The sequence below is a fragment of the Callospermophilus lateralis genome, chromosome 8 (genome assembly GCF_048772815.1).
Source record: "Callospermophilus lateralis isolate mCalLat2 chromosome 8, mCalLat2.hap1, whole genome shotgun sequence".
NCBI classification, from domain to species: Eukaryota; Metazoa; Chordata; class Mammalia; order Rodentia; family Sciuridae; genus Callospermophilus; species Callospermophilus lateralis.
The window spans coordinates 85,520,358-85,541,196 of NC_135312.1; the positions used below are offsets into that span (position 1 = coordinate 85,520,358).

Consider the following 20,839-nt stretch of genomic DNA (forward strand, 5'->3'; position numbering starts at 1 on the left):
TGCGATCAAGGAAATTTCTTCTACAGTGGCTGAATTTAACAATTACGATAGGTGGACAGCAATGGTTTTCATCACACTGAACTAAAAGTAACCAATCTTGGAGAGGAATGTATGACGCAGATCTGCAGAAATGAACAATGAAGTCCTTACAGTAAGGAATACATCCTGATTCTAGTACTCCCAGAAGTACAACTCTTTAGTATTATGAAACACTCTAGGTCCCAATATATTATTCTCTTTGTTTAAAATAGCTTAAGTTCCTTTCCCTTGCAATTAAGAATATTACTATATAATGATAAGAAAAATGAGTAAATGATCTTGGCAAATGTATTATTACTACTTGAAAACTGTAAGCAGATTCATTACCCTTAATTCCCACAAATTGTAGCCTTCCCTCAAATCTGGGTTCCTTCAAAATCGGGTTCCTATAACTAAGAATTTGCCTGTGCATATTCATCAAGCTTCCACCTGGAGAGGGGCTGTGTTGTTCTTGTTCACTCTGATAAAACCCAACATCTGGCACATGCCTTCTTTGAATAAATGTATACTTATCACTATGATCAAAGACTGCTGTTCTGTGCCAGAATATTGCACACAATGGAAACAACTGTTCTGCTATTCAGAAGACCTGGATTCGACTTCAAGCAAACTGGGAAAGTAACTTATTTCTTCCTTCAGGAAAGTACCATTGAGCACATTTTGCCATTGACATTTTATAATTCAAATAAACATTAGCAATGATCATAGAATAATCTTAAGCAAAATATCCTAAGCAAAATATCTAGCATTATTTCATTTTAATTCTATAAATACTATATTTCCTTTGTGAATCTGCAAACAGAGATGTGCAGTTCCTCCCTGAAGGACTCATTACCAAGCTGCAAGGAGTGTGGCCAGATAAGACTCCAGTTGTTAGCATTGTAAGGGTTCACCTCAGCTTTCCAGCCATGATCCTCCTAATCCTGAGGTGGCTTCTAGCCAATGAGACAAAGCAATGGAACAACAGGATAGCCATCTTCACCTGCCATGCCCCTGACAAGCAGTGTTTATTCTGGAGCTTTCTATTGTGCTGACAGCCATTTTGTCAACTCTGCTTCATTCCACTTGCTTCCTGTGCCTAATTTCACTTCCATTCTTTTCCATCCACTGGAATTATGCTCCTTTATAAAAGTTTTCACTTCTCCCTACACTTTAGCATCTTTCCCTGGAAAATGCTATGATAAACCAAGTTTGTTCTTATTATAGTCTACACATTTACTCTCTCACTTACCTTTTAAATCTGTTTATGTAAGTAATGCTTAGTAAGTTTGGTACAGGTACAGAAATTTTGTTTCTTCACATAAACATTGCACTTTGATATACTGGTATAAAATATTTTACATTATTTTTAAGTACTTTAATGATTTAAATGTATTTCACTGTATTAAAATATAACTATTTTTAAAAGATATAAGTATTTCAAAATTAGGAATTTAGAAATCAGAAAATAACAAAACTTAATAGCACCATCTGGTGGTTGTTAACAGAACTGTCTCACTACTCAACCTTTCAAAGCCATATTCTTTGTGCTAGCTTCTGTACACCTAATTTGAGCAAGGTTTGAAAATATCATCTAAATAACAAAAAAAGGTGATAAATATTGAATCAAGCCTTTAGAACTGATAAGTACATACAGAACTTATTTTCCTTTCTCAAAACTTGAGTTTAATAATCCCTTTTCTCCATGCTTCCCATCACTGTTAGACTATTTACTCAACTTGCTTATTTCTTTGTTGTAGTCTGATAATTGATAAACATTTAATACTGATTATTATAGGCTCTGTGAAATCAGAGCCCTTACTTGTCTTATTCACCATAACATCCTCAGTGCTGCCTAGCAAAAAAATGATGAGTACTCAAAACTTTTTGAATAAATGAATGAATCTTAATAAACAACTACAATGGGATCCTCCTTGGAATTGGGGTGGCAATGGAAGGAGGGGGGATAACTAACATGAGAGAAATTTTTACTGTAAACTGAAAAAATCTTTGGATAAAAATGAACAGAGCCATTAAAGAAGTGAAGGCCACAGCCAACCAGGAAGAACTGAAAGGCCTAGCTAGAAGACATTAGAGGAAGACCACAACTGGCTAGGGATGTTTTTACAAGTGTTCAAAAGATGCCAACCAGTGAAAATGAATGCCTACAGGGAACTTTCATCTAGCACAATTACCTTTACAACTCTGACACAGATACACAGCCATGCTGAATATTTTCAGGAATACTGATACTACTTTATAAGACATCCTGTCAACGGTATTTTGAGATCTCAGGCTACTAAAAGTACCTAAATGTCACAAGATGGGACTGAATGATTTATAAACTAAAAGTATTGGCCAGTTGAAACAAAGAAATATAAAGGGTGTTAATTAGAAAAATTATTTATTTCTGCTCCTTTCATACATCTTACTGTTGAGGAAACAGTCTTGCATACATATGTGAAATAACGTACTATCACACACACTGTTTAAAGGCAAAGCACCATCAGTGAAGCGGATCAGCAGTCCAGAGTTCTCAGTTCTCAAAGAGTTCTCAGAGATCTTGCTTCCTGATTTTACATTAATTTCTGAAAATCAGAAATATCTCCAAAAAATGTTAAAGGGGGTTGTAAAAAATAATCATTTTATTCAATATTATAATTTTAGAAGAACAATATATATGAAATGAAAAACTAAGAAAATGACACTTAACATCGTTGGTACAACAGGTCAGCAGGAAAAAAATACTGTGATAAACTTGTCTCTGATACCAAGAAATTCTAGTCCAAGCTTTCATATACTTCCTATGTTTTCACTTGATACTTCTTTTACTGCTGCTTTTTATTCTTTTCCACATTTCATAGTGGAGGATTGGTACAGCCTTTAAAACTTCATCAACAGGAGCAAATCCAGAATCCACTGATTTCTTCTCAAAAGGCACTCTAACCCATCAGATAGCCCCTGTAGAAATAAAATTCATAAACACAAAGAGTGAAAAGGGTGTAACATTTTTCAAAGTGCTCAAATTTTATGATGAATCAAATAATCCAAAGACATAGCTGTGATTCTTTATCATGGTTCCTATTTCATAACTGGCCCCTCATCCCAATAAGTAAATAAATTACTAGCCCTCAATTTATTACTCTTCCCACTCAAAGAATAAAGTTGCAAAGCAAGGTGAGGATATAGCTCAGTTGGTAGAGTGCTTGTCTTGCATGCACAAGGCCCTGGGTTCGATCCCCAGCACCACCAAAAAAAAAAAAAAGTTGCAAAGCAATACACTGAATAAGAAAAAAGAAGTAGAGAAAAGAAAACATTATGTAAAAGAGTTAAATGAAAAGAAATTGGTTGGAAAAGTCCTATTACCACAGGAGAAGGTGGGAGAATGAGTGTCTGGGAGGTGAACTTTTTGGTTCTCAAGAACAATGTCAGAAGCATCTGCCCCAACACCTCCATTCATTTAGGAAATGTCCCAAGAACAGTTATGAGTTTTAGTTATATCTATAGATAAGATCAAATTTCACACTGATTAAATAACAGATCCTTTTATTAAATATACAAGTTAAATATAAATATACAAGCTAAAATCTTCTTCAAGTTTGGTGTTTCCTTTTGGAGCGACCTTTTGAGATCTAGTATTAATTAAGAATCTGCAGATCAGGGAAAAAACAGGAAAATTATATAAAACTATCCACAATAAGAAAGTCTTTAATAGTAGAACCAATCAAACATAACTTTCCTGTGTTAATATATGAATACATAACCAGCATAACTCCATATCACATACAATCACAAAAATGGGAAGTTATACTCCATGTATATATGTCAAATACATTCTACTATTATATGTAAAAGAAAAAATAAAAAAATTTTAAAAGAAAAAAAAATAGTAAGTACACATTGTGAATATCTTTCTACCTTAACCTGCAGGAATTGAATACATGACTGTAATAAATTGAACATATGACTTTTATACATTTTTTTCTACACATATATGTATCCCTGCTTACATTCCTTTTTAAAATTTTAACTTTTAATTATTTTTAGATATACATGACAGAGTATATTTTGACTTTTAGACTGTTATGAAGTATGCAAATAATTTTTAAATACATATAAATTCACCAATGGAGGAAAAAAAGTCTTTACATACCTTGTACTTAGACCTTATATTTATGGATGGCTTCAGAACCTCTCTCTTTGACCCTGCCTCTACCATTTATCAGGTTAACCTGGGCAACCTAACTCAGTTTCCTCATCTATAATGAGAATTACTGTACAGGGTTTTAAAGATTATCTGAGAGAATCTAGTTATACAGTACCTGCTATTCAGGGTAATAAGAAATTGATAAGTGTTAGCTGTTATAATTATCAAAATCTCAAGGTTTTTTTTTTTAACATACAAAGTAAAAACTATTTTATAACACTGAGGACTACTCAGTGTCTGGCACATGGCAGACACTCAAGAACTTGCTTTCCTAGCTCCTAGCTTCGGGACTCATTTGTTTCCGTAGACAATTAAGAGCTATTACAGCCAGTGCAATCTTCCCAGAACTCATATTGTTTTCCTTCTATCATGTAAGCTTGGCTAATCCGCAGTTTCAGTGGAGAACTTTCATCTAAAACAACTACTTTTACAATAACTTAAATACAACCCAACCCTTTTCATATCCCCTACCTTCAAACTGAATTAAAGTAAAAAATAAAAAGGCCCTTTGGATATACACATTGTCTTGGAAGACCCCACATATATCTTCTACTATAATGTCCAATGTATCACAAAAAGAATACTTTAAAACCATACAAAAAAGGCTCAAGAAGATTTTAAGCCAGGATCCACTGGCACCTACACCACACAGAGGAAGGTACTCAATGGCTACCTTACACTACCTATGGACTCTCTTCAGGATGGTTTCCTGTCATTTGCATATACTAATATGTGAATATGCACTTTGGCCCTCCATCCCTCTCTCTCTTTTTTTTTTTTTTTTTGAGATTGGATCTTACTATATTGCTCAGGCTGGGCTTAAACTCTCAATCCTCCAGACTCAGTGTCCTGAGTGGCTGGGATTACATGAAATCACCACCACGCCTGACTGTTCAGACCTCCATCTCCTGACACAGAACATACTGTGGTATTCCTTCTTGTAACCAGTGTGTGACGTGGGTTTATGTACTATGAGTCCATGAATTATTGTCAACCTATATTTGCATGGAAAAGAATAGTTAAATGGATATACATTTATTCAAAACTGACAAACCTGTATATATATATAGTCCTATCATTTGAAAAATTTAGAGGACACTTTGAAACACTGTAATACTATAAAGAAACCATTTTAGAAGAAAGAACAAATAAATCAATATCATGTACTTCTCAGTAGGAAATAAAAATGTGCTGAAACACATTTACTATGATCTGTCCTGGAATCATTTACTCCCTTCTAATAAATCAAAAATTTCATAATTATTATATTCAGTTCTGTGAACTTTTAATTATTATATTCAGGTCTGTGAGAATTTTATGCAAGTATAATTATAGATAAATATAAGAACTCAAAAATCAATCAGACAGGAGAAGCCACCATAAAGGATCTTCTATTTAACCTTTAAGGTATTTGTTCTTTCAATAATAACTGAGTGCCTTCAGTATATTAAGACAGACAGTGAACTAGGTTAGCATTAACACAGAAATTTCTGAAAATAGTATGACTCACATTATTACTTTTTTTTTTTTTTTTGGCATCAGGGATTGAACCCAGGGGTGCTTAACCACAAAGGCACATTCCCAGTCCTTTTTAATATTCTATTTAAAGACAGGGTCTTGCTAAGTTGCTTAGGGCTTTGATAAGTTGCTAAGGCTGGCTTTGAACTTGTGATCCTCCTGCTTCAGCCGCCTGAGCCACTGGATTACAAGTGGGCACCACCACACCCAGCTAGTATTATTACATTTTTAATCTCTGTAACAATCCTAAAAATGGCTGAGGGTGTACAGCTCAATGTTTGAGTGCTTGCCTATCATTTGCAAGGCTCTGGGTTTGATTCCTAGTATGGTAATATAAGACAATAAGAGTGGTTAAGTAGTTTACTTAAAACCGCAAGGAAAGAAAATAACAGAAGAGCATTAAAACACAAAAAGTCTCCTCATGCCTGTTCTGAATACTAAGGTGGCAATACAAATGTGTTAATACTTCTAAAGTTTCAGCTATATGGAAGAACCACATATAGGCATCATCATTCCCTAAATAATGTTAATTTAAGTATTATTATATTCTTTTTATTTTTCATTTCCTCCTTCTTTTAAGAGAATATCCATTCTTAATTGATCACATGATTTTAGTATTACTCAGGAGCTCCCTAGCTTTACTCATCAGGCTTAATAAAAACTGTCAAAAACAAAACTAGACACTTTTGCCAGCTGAGTAAAGCAGGTCTTTTGTCTTCAGATGTAGAACAGTATTTAGAGCAAGGTTTTATGTTTTTTGTTTTGTTGTGCAGTACCGGGGATCAACTGAACTCACAACCTTATGCATGCTAGGCAAGTGTTCTGCCCCAGAACTATATCTCAGTCCTTCATTTATAAATTTATTTATTTTTATTTTCAGACAGGGTCTCTCTTCTACCCAGGCTAGAATCGAACTTGTGTTCCCCTGGTCTCAGCCTCCTGAGTACAGGTGTGTGCCAACATACGTAACTAAGCAGGATTGGTTGTTTTTTTTTTGCAGTACTAGGGATTAAACCCAGGACCTCATGCATGCTAGGCAAGTGATTTATCACTGAGATACACTGTCAGTCCTACAGTAGTTTTATATACAGCTTTATAACAGACTTGACTAATTGTAGGAACCTTGCTTGATTTTCAGTCATTACACTGCAACACTGCAAGCCACCTTTTACTTTTATCGTTTTCATGTCTACCATGCATGAAGCCCTGGATTCAATGCCCAAGTGGCAAAAATAATTAAGAACAAAAAACCTCCTGCTTTTAGGTCAAAACTGCCCTAATAGTGGAGGCTAAAGAGTTCATTCATTCTTTTTTAAATGAATCATATATAAATTCGTACCAAAGTCTTTTACCTGATGTCTGACATTTTATTTTCTTTGAGCCTGTGTACATTTTAAACACAACATCCAACAGACACAATTTTATACACATTATCTTATTAATTATATTAGAAAATTTTTATTTTCACAATAAAAATTAAGCCTTTGTAATTCTCTAATAATAAAAATATTAGGAACTAAAATTAATTTTTCCACTTTAAGTATATTGCTGCATATGCAAATAGCTAATGAACATTCATTTTATTAGAGTCTATATTTCTTCAAAGGTCAAGGCATCAAATAAAATCATGTTTAATTAGTAAAATCACATCAAAGGAGAGACATCAAGTTTTTAAAGAAGCATAAATCAGTAAACATAGAACCAATAATACTGTTTCAGTGCTCCTGTTTTTTTCCTTTTTAAAGTTACTTCTTGCTAAAAGTAATAATCTAACTCTTTTGAAAAAATATTTCACCCTGAAGTTATCATAATCCATGTTATAGCACAGCCATCCTTTATCTCAGATGTTAGAAAATGACTTGATTTGGAAAAGCCAGTGAGCTACTCACATTTTTTAACATCTTTTATGTTGTTATTCCACTTAACGTATCAAAACATTTACATACCTTAGGATATTATAACTTGTGTGAAAGAAGAAACACACACACCCTTTCCTTGCTGGTGTCTTAAGCCAGCATTGTGTACAAACTGGGCCAACAGAACTCATCATCTCCCTTGAAATCACCAAATACTCTAGAAAACCAATACCATTGCTTCCCTTTATCTAAAACTGTTCACTGTTTCTCTCTACTCTACACCCACAGGACCAAGCATTAGGAGCTAGAAATGAAAAATCATATGAAAGAATGAACTATAAATTTCCTCCTCTTAAAAAAAAAAAAAAATCACATCTTGCTAGATGCAGTGGCACACGCCTATAATCCCAGTGGCTCGGGATTCCAGGGCAGGAGGATTGCAAGTTCAAAACACCCTCAGCAATTTAGTAAGGCCCTAAGCATCTTAGTATGACCCTGAATCAAAATAAAATATTACAAAAAAAAAAGGGCTGGGGTTGTGGCTCAGTGGTTAAGCACCCATAAGTTCAATCACATCTTCAATTTAGGTGCAAGACAAGTTACAGAAAGTATAGTAAGTAGCAATTTTCTGTTTGGACCATTATTCTACTTTGATTAAATCTAAACATAAACTGCCACTGAAACCCAGAGGATATATCTGGTTTCTGTACCTTCATACTTGATTTTATTCAAACAATTTCACATACTGGCCTGTACAACTGGAATAGGGAGACAAATGTTTACATAAATAATTGTAAAAGATGGAGGATAATCCAGAGAATTAAACATTTTCCAAAGCTTTTTTTATAAATAACAGATGGAAGAGTTCTTTTATCATAAAAGCCAAATGCCTGAGCTAAAAAATAAGACACTTCTCATTTAACATACCTACGAGAGTACTGCAAGAAAGAAAGACAATACTAGGTAGAATGGGAACAAAACAGCTCTATCAGTAAAACCAGCTCACTTCTGTTTGCTACATGTCTCCAAAGATTTCCTCAGTTTCCATTAATTCCTAGTAGCTTCTTTATCTTCTCTAGGAACCTCTACTTTTCCTGCCCCAGCAGTCTCTCCTGTTCCTATACACTCTGCCAGGATATGGTGGATTATTCCCAAACAGCAGAGGAGTCTAAGGGGCTATGTGACTACACAGGCATTAAGCTGACAAAGAAACCTGTGCACTATCTTTCCATACTTCCAGGGCTAAGAGGGGAATATTACTGCAGGATAAAGAATTCTGACTTCTGAAGAGAAGTCTGCCCACTCTACCCCAGATATGTTATAGACAATAGGTAGGCTAAGCCAAAGGACAAGTGAACTTGTAAAATTCAAAATATTAGGAAATCAGTACAATTGACAGGTAATGTTTAAACACAGTACCTAATAAATAAATAAACCCGCCAAGAATTCATCTTTCTGTCATGTTTGCCCAAATTTCTAGTTACTAATGCATCCATAGGCAAAATCAGAATGTAAGAAAATGTGATCAGACTTGCCCACCTTTCAAATTAATGGTCTTAAATGGAATTTTAAGTTTCCACAAAACAAATATGCTTTTCTTCTAAAGATATTTTAAGTTCTCTGATTGAAATAATTTTTAAATATATATTATATATAAAATATAATCTTTTTCCCAGATTTTAGGGGGCAATAATTCTCTTTTCCCATCCAAGGCATAACAAATTTTTTCACACAGATTGAATATCCTTATTCAAAATGCTTAGAATCACAAGTGTTTCATATTTCAGACTTTTAATATTCACATATACACAATGAGATATACTAGGGATGGGACCCAAGTCCAAAGACAAACCTCATTTATGTATGTCTATACAGACATAAGCCAAAGGTAATTTTATATAAGATTTTTAGTAATTCTGTGATTGAAACAGTTTCATGGTATAGAATTTTCCACTTGTAGCATCATGTCAGTAGTCAAAAAGGTTTTAGATTTTGAGATTAAGGATGATTAAGCTATACCAATAGTTGAAGAGCAGCAGCAAATAATGACTTGAAAAATCTTTCCTATTATTACACTGAAATCCCATTTTATTGATTAATCAAAAGGCACTTTAGAGAAAAAATAATTATTGCCAGTCAGTGATGCTGAGGTAAAATACTAAATTTTCTCATGAACATGCATGGGGTACAACCAAGACAACCTATTTGGTCTCAGTTTTATTACCAACTATAGCTATAACCTTGAGCAAATAAACAATTTCCTTTAGTTCTTGACCTTTTTATCTGTTTAACTGAGTGTTAAATTAAGTCTCCTACAATTTTACATTGTCCAAATAATCCTTTTTCGAATTTGTACCAAAAGTTAAACTGCTGATTAAACAAAATATTTAACTTACGGCAATTTCATTCTCATGAATACTCTAGCCATGAAAAAGCTCAGTAGGACACAGACGAATCCAATGAATAGAAGAAGAAATCTATTGAGTTTTGGAATATTTGGTGCATTGGATCGATCCAGGATTATGAAACCTAAACCCCCCATTGTAAACAGGAAGCTGGATGCAAGTCCTTCCATGATATATTGTCCATTTACTCTGGAAAAGAAAAGATCACAGAAAAAAAAAAATGAATATTTCCAGCAAAATGAAAATTTCCCCTTTATATTGAGATTTCTATTTCTGCTTTTATGTTAAAACATTTTTATGATAGTTTTTTTTTTATCCCTACAACTTTTTATTATAACTTTTTATTTTACCTTTACAGCTTTTTATTAAACCTTTGGATATTTGCCTGCTCATTCATTCAAATATTTAGTGAGAGGTCTATCATGTAGAAAGCACTGTTCTAGGAATAAAACCATGAACAAAACAGACAAAAACTTTTCATGTAGCTTATATTTTTTAAAAAGTTTAGTTTAGCTTTTAAAGTTATGCTATTTAAAAGAGCTAAGCTTGATGGTGTTCACCTATAATCCCAGTAACTCAGGAGACTGAAGCAGGAAGATTGCAGGTTCAAGGTCAGCCTCAGCAAATTAGTGGGTCCCTGTCTCAAAATTAAAAAGTAAAAAGGACTAGGAATATAGCTCAGTGATAAAGCACCCCTGGTTCAAGTCCCAGTTCCAGAAAATAATACAATTATTATACTACTTAAATTTTTACTATTATTTTCAAATTAATTTGAATTGGTAAGCAGTGTTTCTTAAAAGTTTTATCATAATAAATAGTAAACGTCTTGTTTCAGTGGGAAGTATTTTTAAAGTAAGTGTTCTTAACTAAGGCTCCTTGATCCCACAAAGACTTCAGCAATCTATAGACCCTTATAATTATGTGTATATCTGATTTTTCTAGAGTTAGACAGCTTCTATCAAATTCTCAGGGTTCCAGGACCTCTAAAAACAAATCTATTTGTTTTAAAGGGAAGGTTTTATGTAGGTATTATAAAGAAGGTATATATTTTTAATTAACTGATTATTTTCGTGGAAAACACCATAAACCTGCACCAGATCCAAATTCCAAACAGTACAAAAGAGGACACTATGAAAAGTCTCCCTACTATCAAGATCTCTTGTCAGGTACCTCCCACCTAAGAACCACAACCAATTTTTTCCAAGCATGCCCTATACATATATTAGCATTTCTATAAATATAAATGTACAGCTATATTTAGACAGACATTTATCAAGTGGGTTTTAGAAAGCAATGTGATAAGGATTGCTCAGGTGAAACAAACCACACTGGATTGTTGTTTCACATATTAAATGGAACTCTTAAGTCTCAACAGTTACTTTTCTCATCCAGTGGTGTAGTACAGGGTCCACAATTTTTTTTCTAAAATGCCATATAATAAATATCTTAAGGGGTAAGGATATAGCTCAGTGGCTTGTCTACGCATGTCTCAACAAGGACCTACATTCAATCCCCAGCATAACCCACCCCAAATACACACACAACAAATAAATAAATATCTTAGCCATATGGTTTGTGTCTTTCTCAGTTCAGCTACTTTAGCTTCAAAACAGCTATAGGTAGTTTACAGATGGACATGCCTAATTCCAGTAAAATTTTATTCTCTCTCTCTCTCTCTCTCTCTCACACACACACACACACACACACAAATGGCTGCAATTTGCTGACCCCCAGAATATAAGCTATAAATGTATTTTAAACTGACACTTCCTTTGAATTGGTGATACATTAATCATTGTCAAATTTTTTTTTTCTAACAAATGAATATACTTCTACTCTTGCCCCGCTGCCTTCCACTTCAAAATCTCACGTTTTAAGACAGTTTTTTTATCTAAATGTAGATGGGTCCCCCACGTTTTACTATATTTTTAAATAAGAATGGCATGCCCCAGCAATCTTCTTGCCCTCCATCAAGTCATTCAGAAAGGTTTTTTACCTGTAGGCCAAGAAAGCTACTGGCCTCTGATGCCCATGTTCATCAGTCATAGAGCCAACACTCGGAGGTTCAACAATAACATCATAAATTATTCCTATATGAAAGACAATAGTACAGATTAAATTGGACTCCTAATCTTTAAAAAAGAATTAGTTCACATTGTCTCTAAAGGTTTGTTTACATTTAAATAGGACTACTTTTACTGATTATCATCAAATTAGGTCAGCAAAATCTTCCAGGTTTCCAATAAACCATTCAGATGCGCAACACAATGTTTTGGGGAAGTTTTCTGGCTGGTTTTTTGTTTGTTTGTTTTTCTTTTTTGATACTGGGGACTGAATCCAGGGGTGCTTTACTATTGAGATACATCCCCAGCCCATTTTTATTTTTGAGACAGGGTATTGCTAAGTTGCTGAGGCTGATCTCAAACTTATCCTCCTGCCTCAGCCTTCCAAAGTTGCTGGGATTACAGGTCTGCACCACTGCACCTTGCTCTACCCATTGTTTTAAAATGACTTCTAAAATAATATTATCTCTAAAAGAACTACCAATTTCATAAAGAAAACTTTTTCAATAAAACTTGCTAATACTTATTAATTATTCCATAATAAAGAAGACTTAACATTAAAGGTTTTATTTTTGTTAACACACAATCCACTGAGATCAACTGAATCTAGTTTCAACCAAGCTTTAATTATATTCTCCTTTTCTACTGCCACACAACCTAGTATAGTTTGTCAAATACAAAAGTCATGTAATTGGTCTCCTGGTCCCACATTCGTCTATACTTTCCTCTCTGCCTAGCATACCTGTTCTAATTCTTCACATGTGGGCATACATGTCATTTCTCCAGAACCACCTTCTAATCTAAATAATGGCTCCCAATTCTATTTTCCATAATCTCTTGTTCTCCTCCTTCATTGCATTTGTGACAATTTGTAATGGAAAAAAATTATACAACATTTAACATGTTTCAACTACAACAATATATGCTTCAGAAAGGCAGGATCATTATGTATCTGTTTACTATTATGACAATACCTAGTGAACAAAGACTCAGATGGACTTGCTCAGTACTTCTCAGTGATACATATTGTTTATTTATAAAGGTACACTCAGTTTTTAAAAGACTCTTTTCCAGCGGCCTTGACCACTAAAAGATGCCCCTTCCATTTCTTCCAGCAGTTGGAGCAGAGAATTTCCTTCATTACAATCATTTACAGAGAAAAAAGTGGCCACAATGAAAAAGATAGCTTCAAGCAAAGGCTTTGGCACCAAGAAAAGTAAGAGTTACAGGATAGAGATTTGTGGATAGCTCTATTATCCATTAAAAAAAAAAAAAAAAAAAAAAAAGGCAGAAGCATTGTAAATTTCATTTATTCAATTACAATTACTATTAACTTGTTGATCAAATGTTAATGCTAATACAAATGCTAAGTAATACCTTACCAACATAAAAATATTTAAAATGAAATTCATTTAAATGAATATAAATTAAAACTATTTCCAGATTGGAGTCAAGGGTAAATATGAAAGTACCATCTACAATCAAACCCTCTCAGTTTCATATTTCTTCCTCTTTAATGCCAAGTATTCTCACAAAATATCTATAAAAATATGGCCATTCCCTTAAAAGCAGATTAATCTGCAGAGCTTTAATTTCGTAGTTTCCGAATTAAGCACCGAATTTCCCCAAATCTAAAAATATAGTTAGTAGATCTTGGAGTTGCAGCTTGAAGGAGTGGTGGCTCTGAAGACTACAGTCAGAATGCCAGCTCACCAATAGACAAGGCAACGCCCCTTTGAAACTTACTACTTGAAAAGTACAGGATGATAGATAATTGAAAAACGCTTAATAGTAAAGCTGTTTTCTTCCTTTAAAAAAACAAAGAAAAAAAATTCCTCTATTTCTGCCTTCGGAAATATAATAGCTTCTGCAAATCTCATCTCCAATCTCAAATATTTATCAAAACCGTGGTTTTGGAAAACTCCCTTCATATTAGGTAGAAAGCAACACAAGAAGTTATCTTCCAAGATTCAGAGACTTCGGACAAGTCCCATACCCTCTCGAAAAAAACAGTGGGCCAAACGTGACTTTCCCAAGACCTCTGTCATACAATGTATGACAAGAAATACACAACAGTCTGAGGGTGAAAAAGACTTTCGACTCGGACCTCTGCGACAATAGAAGAACGGCAAAGGGCGTGAGAACACAAGTTTTTTCAAGATACAAGACAGAGCGCAAGGGCAGATAAGCCTGTACATTAACACCTGGGACCCCGGGACTTCCCTCCAACCTCCAAGAAATGAGAGCACAGCGATGCTTCCCCGGGCTGAGGGAGCAAGCGAGCTGACGCTCCTCCCGAGCGGGTCAGCTCTCCTAGCGCCTCTGGGGCCCCAGACGGCCCGAGTTACCTCCGGTGATGAGGAAATAAGACACCACCACCAGAGCATACACCGTCATGGCCGAAGGCATATGCACCCAGGGCGGCTTCTTCAGCTTCAGGTTGGGACATTCGAGCACTAAGAACGGGACCCGGTAGAAAGTCTCCATGTTGGTGGCGGCCGGGGCAGCTCTAGGGCCTGCAGCCCCACGCGCCACCCGGAAACAGGTCCGCCCTCCCCATCAACTGCGCGTGCGCGAACAAAGGACTAGCAGGTCCGCAAAGCTCGGAAGTAGTTTTTATACCCATAGAGGAAAGGAAGAAACCACACAGACCAGTTAAATTTGCGATTACAATATATCTAATTTTTAATATTATCAAGCTTAAGTTAGAAAAATAAACTCAGTTTGTTGCCAAAGGATAGTTAAGTGATTACATATCTTCAAGGACCTGTAGGGTTTCAGACGTGGCCAAGCCAGAGAAGCGGAGGGAACCAAATCCAAATGAGCCCCTCCCTCTTGCTGTCGCAGGGGATCTGGAAGCTGATTGGATACGGGACGCTCTAGGTTCACAGAACTGAAGAATGAATGGGAACTTCAGGAAAGGTCCGCGTTTTGTATTGGAGGTTTTATTCCCACAAGGGATCGAGAAAGCCTTAAATCACAGAGCTTTAAAAAACTTCCCCGTTGTATAGGAGCGATAGAAATTATTATTAGTAATTGCTAAAATAATGTATTATCAATAAAAAAAAAAAATCCAACCCAGATCAAAACTATCAACAGGACATCTTGGAAGGCTAAGGCAGAGGATCCCAACTGGGCAACTTAGCAAGACACTGTCTCAAAATAAAAATAGTTTTTAAAAGGATTCGAATATAATGGTAGAGCACCCCTGGGTTCAATCCCCAATACCACAAACAACAGGACATCTCTACAGGGATGCTTTGGTGCTGATACCATGGCATGACCAAAATAGTATTCTAAATAACTTGTTCTCTCAGTTTTGCCCCTCCTCAGTCACCCTTAACGTCTGTAAATGGTAAAATCACTCAGACAAAAAATCTTGAAATCATCCTAATTTCTCCAATAATTACCTGGTGCATCCAAAATATCAGCAGGTCTTTTGGAGTTGTATTACTAAAATATCTATAACTTAAGGGCTGCTCTCCATTCCATTGCTTCTCTAATATGAGCCATCATCTCTTTTCGGGACTATTTTATACAATCCAAACGGATTAAAAAATAAATGCCAGAGAATTAGTCTTCGGGGAAGGCCTAAACGTATATTTTGGTTATGTTTTTCTTTTTTTATATATAATCCTTTAAAATTCTACAAATGTTAATTTCCTTTTGGAGTAAGAGTTTAAAGCAACTAACTATACAAATCCGGAAAAAAAATAACATATTTTTGAGCCAATGTTTCTGAGTTTTGTTTATCACAGAGCCATAGGTTTTTAATGGGGTGCCATGGATTGGTTCTGCTCTTTTGTTACTTGACTCAAATATTACCCTCTAGCTTTGGTTGCTCTTAGTTAACTTTAAAAAATCACTAATTTTGAAGTTCTGATGTGTTGATTATGATTATATCCTATGTTACTTTTGGAGAACCTGAAGGCTGAGTTTGCTGAAAACACCGGCTTTTCACTTGGGCTTATAGATTGTCCCGTGGTTGAATGGATGGAATGAAAAGTCTTGAAACCTTTGCCTTCATACAGTATCTGTATTCTTTGTTCCCTTTACTATAGGGTCTGATTCTACTCAACTCTGAACTAGGACTTATTGAACATTTGAGAAATGCCCAAAACTAAAATATAGGGTTAACTTCACCTAGACTTGCCTAGTCTTTTTTCCTACCTTCCCCTTCAGGATTAAAGACACCTGCCAGCCACCATGACCAGAAACATCAGACCATGAAAAGAGTAAAAAGAGGAGACATCCAAGTTTCTGGTGGATCTCCACTTTTCTCAGAAAAGACGTAAGTGTCCATCCCCTTTATTAGCCTATCCCTCCTTTTTTCTCTTTATTCCTATCCTATGAATATTCCTCCCAGTTTTTTTGCCTATCCCTCTCCCTCATTATTCCTATCCTATATCTGTAGCACTTCAATCCCTTGAAGTTGAGAAGCGTCTCTCAAATGTTGATTTTTTTCCCACGAGATGAGTCTCTGTACTTGGGTTTAGTAGCAGTAACAAAAACATAAGTTACAAGTTGGACTGTGTCATTTATAGGGGTCAATGTTCTATAACATGTGAGATATCCTCTCCAAGGTAAAGGGTACTTGCTGTATCTGACTGGTCCTTTCACCAAGGAAGACTCATAATGCTTAGAGAACCCACTTAGGATTTGGGAAGCAACATATACCTCATTTGGTCATACTATTTTGACCTATTACTGAGTAATCCAATAAGATTCTAGTTTTAAATGGAACCTGGAACCAGCGAAGATTCTTGGCACTTGGGCCATAAGACCAATTAGATCCAATATTACCTGTAATGTCTTTTTTATATAATGTGATGCATGAGGATGCTCTATGAAGCTTATGACAGCCCATATAAGTGAACCACACAGCACAGAGTCCTGCCTTTTGGAACAAATTACGCCATCCTCTACAGGGAAATAATTCCATTGAGAAATATCTTATCTTACCACTGAGCCTTAGTGGAGATTATTCACCATAGGCAACAAATTACCCAGAAATTTGAACTATGTGTCACTAATTTGGCACTATTGGACCTATCAATCTATAAATGTTGGTGTCCACAGTAGCATTCCATCATCAAATGAAAGTGTTATACCCAAGTTCAAGCTGAAGTAGGTCTTGAAGGGACAAGTTGTGTGATTAACAGTCCAGTTGGACATGACCTACATTTCTGCAACATTTCTTCATTTCCCAACCTATACATACAGAAAATGCCAGTTGACCAAGAAAAAAAGGAGGCCCATTTTACACATAATCCTGCCCAAAGTGCTTTAACTATCTGAAAATAGATAAATTTGCACAAAAGTCTCACTTAGGAGGTGTGAGTACTGAAGGAAAGTGGAGAGGGAAAAATCTTCCTGATGGACAGAATGCTAGCAGCATAGTTAGTGGTTCACTTTGCCTGTAAAGGATAATAGCAGTTGTGGGTTTATAGTAATTCATGGGCACTGCCTAATCACTTGACTGGATGGTCAGAAATTAGAAGAAACACAATTGGAAAATTATTGAGAAGGTCTATAGAAGTATGTGAGTACAGGTACAAAGACATTTATGCCCCATGTGAGTGCTCACCAAAAGGCAACTTGTGCACAGGACAAGATATCCTACAGAATAGAACATCCAGTGGCAGGTTAGTTACACCAGGCAAGGTCTAGTAGGTGCTTTGATTTTAGTGAAGAAATAGCTTAAGAGTAGATATAAATTTTCCTTCCTTACCCACAATGCTGTTTCCCAAAGCACTATTTTATTGACTTATGACCTTATTCTCATTATGATATACAGCATTGCTTCTGGTCAAGGAACTCATTGCTAGCAAATGAATTTGGATATTGCCTCATATTTATGAAATTCAATTGGTCTGAGTTTGTGCCCAATCACCTGGAAGTAGCCATGTGGAATGTTTGAATTGAATGACTTTTTTGAAAACCCAGTTATGATGTTTCAAAGCAGGACAGTATCTTCCAAGACATATTATGTGATAAAACCAGAGATCAATATATGATGCTGTTTCTCACATAGGACTTATAAATTCATACATCAAATTTAGAAAATGGTAATAAATCCTCTCCTTGTTACTTCTAATAATCCATTAGTAAAATCTTTGCTTCCTATCCTCTACAACTTCGGGCTCTACAGATCTAAAAGTTTTAGTACTAAGGGAGGAACACCAAAGAAACATCAATAAGTAGTTCCATTGAGTTAGGAAGATGAGATTGTCACCTGACCATTTTAAGTGTCTTGATGCCACCAAATCAAAATACAAATAAAATTCAACTGTATTCGCTAGTGAGGTTAAACAGATCAATCAAGAGAAAAGTGGACTTGCCAATACAAAACGGCAGCAAGGAACATTGTGTCTTGAATCTAGGAGATTCCCCCCGGCTGGCTGCCTCTTATTCCCACATCTTGTGATAAAAGTTGAAGAAAAATGATAACAAGCCAAAAACCAAAACAACAAACAAAACACACCATAAGTGTTAGTGGTTCAGATCTTTCATGAATTAAGTTTTAGGCCACAGCAGCAGGAAGGAAATATGTTTCCAGTTGAGGTTTTGCTGAGGGTAAAGGAAATATGAAATGAGCACTGCATGAATGTAAGTATCAGCTTTGACCATGTGACCAACTGTGGAAATAAGCACTGTGGTAGTTAATGACTGCTCTTTCTTACTTTGATATGAATATATTTGTGTATAACATTGACCATTTTTTCCTCTATCTCCCATTCTTCTACCATATATAATATAAAATTTGCTAATAGTACTTAAACTACTATTTATATTTTAGTTACTAGATATTGAAGAAGAAATATGACTCATCTAGAAAAGGGATGATTATCAACCAGAGGAGTCTGTTTCCTCTTTGGCAGAAAAAGCATTCTATTTCATTGTTTAAGAGATAGTTACATTATGTTAGGGGAAGCATGATGCCGCTATTGCCCTCATTTGAAAATTACATTAAATGTTATTTTCTTTAAAAAAATCCTATATATGGATGACAAGCTGAACTGTACTTATATTTTGTCAATTTAGCTAAACTGGAACTATATTTCCCAGAATCTTTTCAGAATATAGTTCTGATGAATGAGGCCTCCAAGAGACATTATTAGTTGTAAGAGACATTATTCTTAAACTAGGATATAAATCTCTACTTAATCTTTAATAATTTCTTAAACATTGAAAATTCTTGATTGAAAATAGCAGATTATTAAATACATTATGAAGTATCAATATGATGGAATACTATACAGCCACTAAAAGGGCACTGTATGGCTTAGGAAATAAATTTCTCAACACGAATCATAAATTGCAAGAAGTAAAATCAAGATTCAGTAAATGGGATAGTATCAAATTAAAAAGCTTCACAGCAAAGGAAACAATCAAGAACACAAACAGAGAGCCAACAAAATGAGAGAAAGTCTTTGCCACCTGCACTTCAGATAGAGCATTAATCTCTAGGATATATAAAGAACTCAAAAAACTTAACACCAAAAACAAAAACAAAAACAAAAACAAAAAAACCTGATCAATAAATGGTTTAAGGAACTGAACAGATAGTTCACAAATGAAGAAATATTGGTCAACAACAACACCAACAACAACAACAAAAAATATATATATATTTTTTTTTTAAAAAAAAAGGTTCAACATCACTGGCAATTAGAGAAATGCAAATTAAAACTACACTGAGATTTCATCTCACTCCAGTCAGAATGGCAATTATTAAGAAAACAAGCAACAAATGTTGGCAAGAATGAGGGAGAAAAGGTACACTCATACATTGCTGGTGGAACTGCAAATTGGTGCAACCACTATGGAAAGCAGTATGGATTCCTCAGAAAACTTGGAATGGAACCACTATTTGAACCAGTTATCTTCCTCCTTGGCATATACCCAAAGGACAGAGTCAGCATACTATAGTGATGTGACCACATTCACAATAGTAAGACATGGAACCAGCCTAGGTGCCCTTCAACAGATGAATGGATAAAGAAAATGTAGTATATACACACAATAGAATGTTACTCAGCCATAAAGAAGAATGAAACTACGACATTTTCCAGTGAATGGATAGAACTGGAGACTATCATGTTAAGTGAAATAAGCCAATCCCCCAAAACCAGAAGCTGAATGTTCTTTCTGATGTATGGATGCTGACCAAAATGGGGGATTGGGAGGGTAGGGGGAATGGAGATTCACCAGCTGCGAGCGGGGGATGGGAATGAGAAAGACAGTAGAATGAATCAGACATAACTTTCCTATGTTCATATATGAATACAAGACCAGTGGAACTACACATCATGTACAACCACAAAAATGGGAAGTTATAAAGTCATACTCCATGTATGTATAATAAGTCCAAATACATTCTACTCTCATGTATAACTAAAAAGAAAAAAAGAAAAAATTAATAAAAGAGTACTATAGAAGTTGGGGTATTGTTGTTTGGTTTTCTTAAATGAGTAGGTGTTTGCAAAGGCTTAAAATGAAGAAAATCAGATCACAAAATTGTATGTAGGGTACTGGCTCATTTGTTAGTCTATGAATTTTCCAGGCATTGTGCATTGAAAACAGTCCAAAGAGACATAAAAATGAATGTGCTTATGTGTCGAGATTATAGGTTATTTCCCTTCTCTGAAATTGTACATATTAACAAATTTTCTATAACAGACATATATTACTTTTGCAATTTCAATAAAATTTTTAAATAGCACTTTACTGGAACACAGCAGATATCTCCTTTCCGGTCTTAACTCTGGC

At 35.1% G+C, this 20,839-nt stretch overlaps 1 protein-coding gene across 1 annotated transcript; it reads right to left on the reverse strand.

Moving 5' to 3' along the window:
• Nucleotides 1-2,405: 2,405 nt before the first annotated feature.
• Ostc (oligosaccharyltransferase complex non-catalytic subunit) lies at nt 2,406-14,605 on the reverse strand. The gene is made up of 4 exons (XM_076864125.2): nt 14,416-14,605; nt 12,001-12,094; nt 9,996-10,193; nt 2,406-2,979 (listed from the first exon to the last, which is right to left on the reverse strand). Exons 1-4 carry the CDS (start codon nt 14,552-14,554, stop codon nt 2,961-2,963), a joined length of 450 nt encoding a protein of 149 aa, XP_076720240.1. The 5' UTR covers nt 14,555-14,605; the 3' UTR covers nt 2,406-2,960.
• Between the last annotated feature and the right edge of the window lie 6,234 nt (nt 14,606-20,839).

Coding starts and splice junctions, on each gene's coding strand:
- Ostc (XM_076864125.2), bottom strand. CDS start 14,554: ATGGAGACTTTCTACCGGGTCCCGTTCTTAGTGCTCGAATGTCCCAAC. Junction 12,095..14,415: donor TTATTTCCTCATCACCGGAG/GTAACTCGGGCC, acceptor TCTTTCATATAG/GAATAATTTATGATGTTATT. Junction 10,194..12,000: donor GTAGCTTTCTTGGCCTACAG/GTAAAAAACCTT, acceptor TTTCTTTTCCAG/AGTAAATGGACAATATATCA.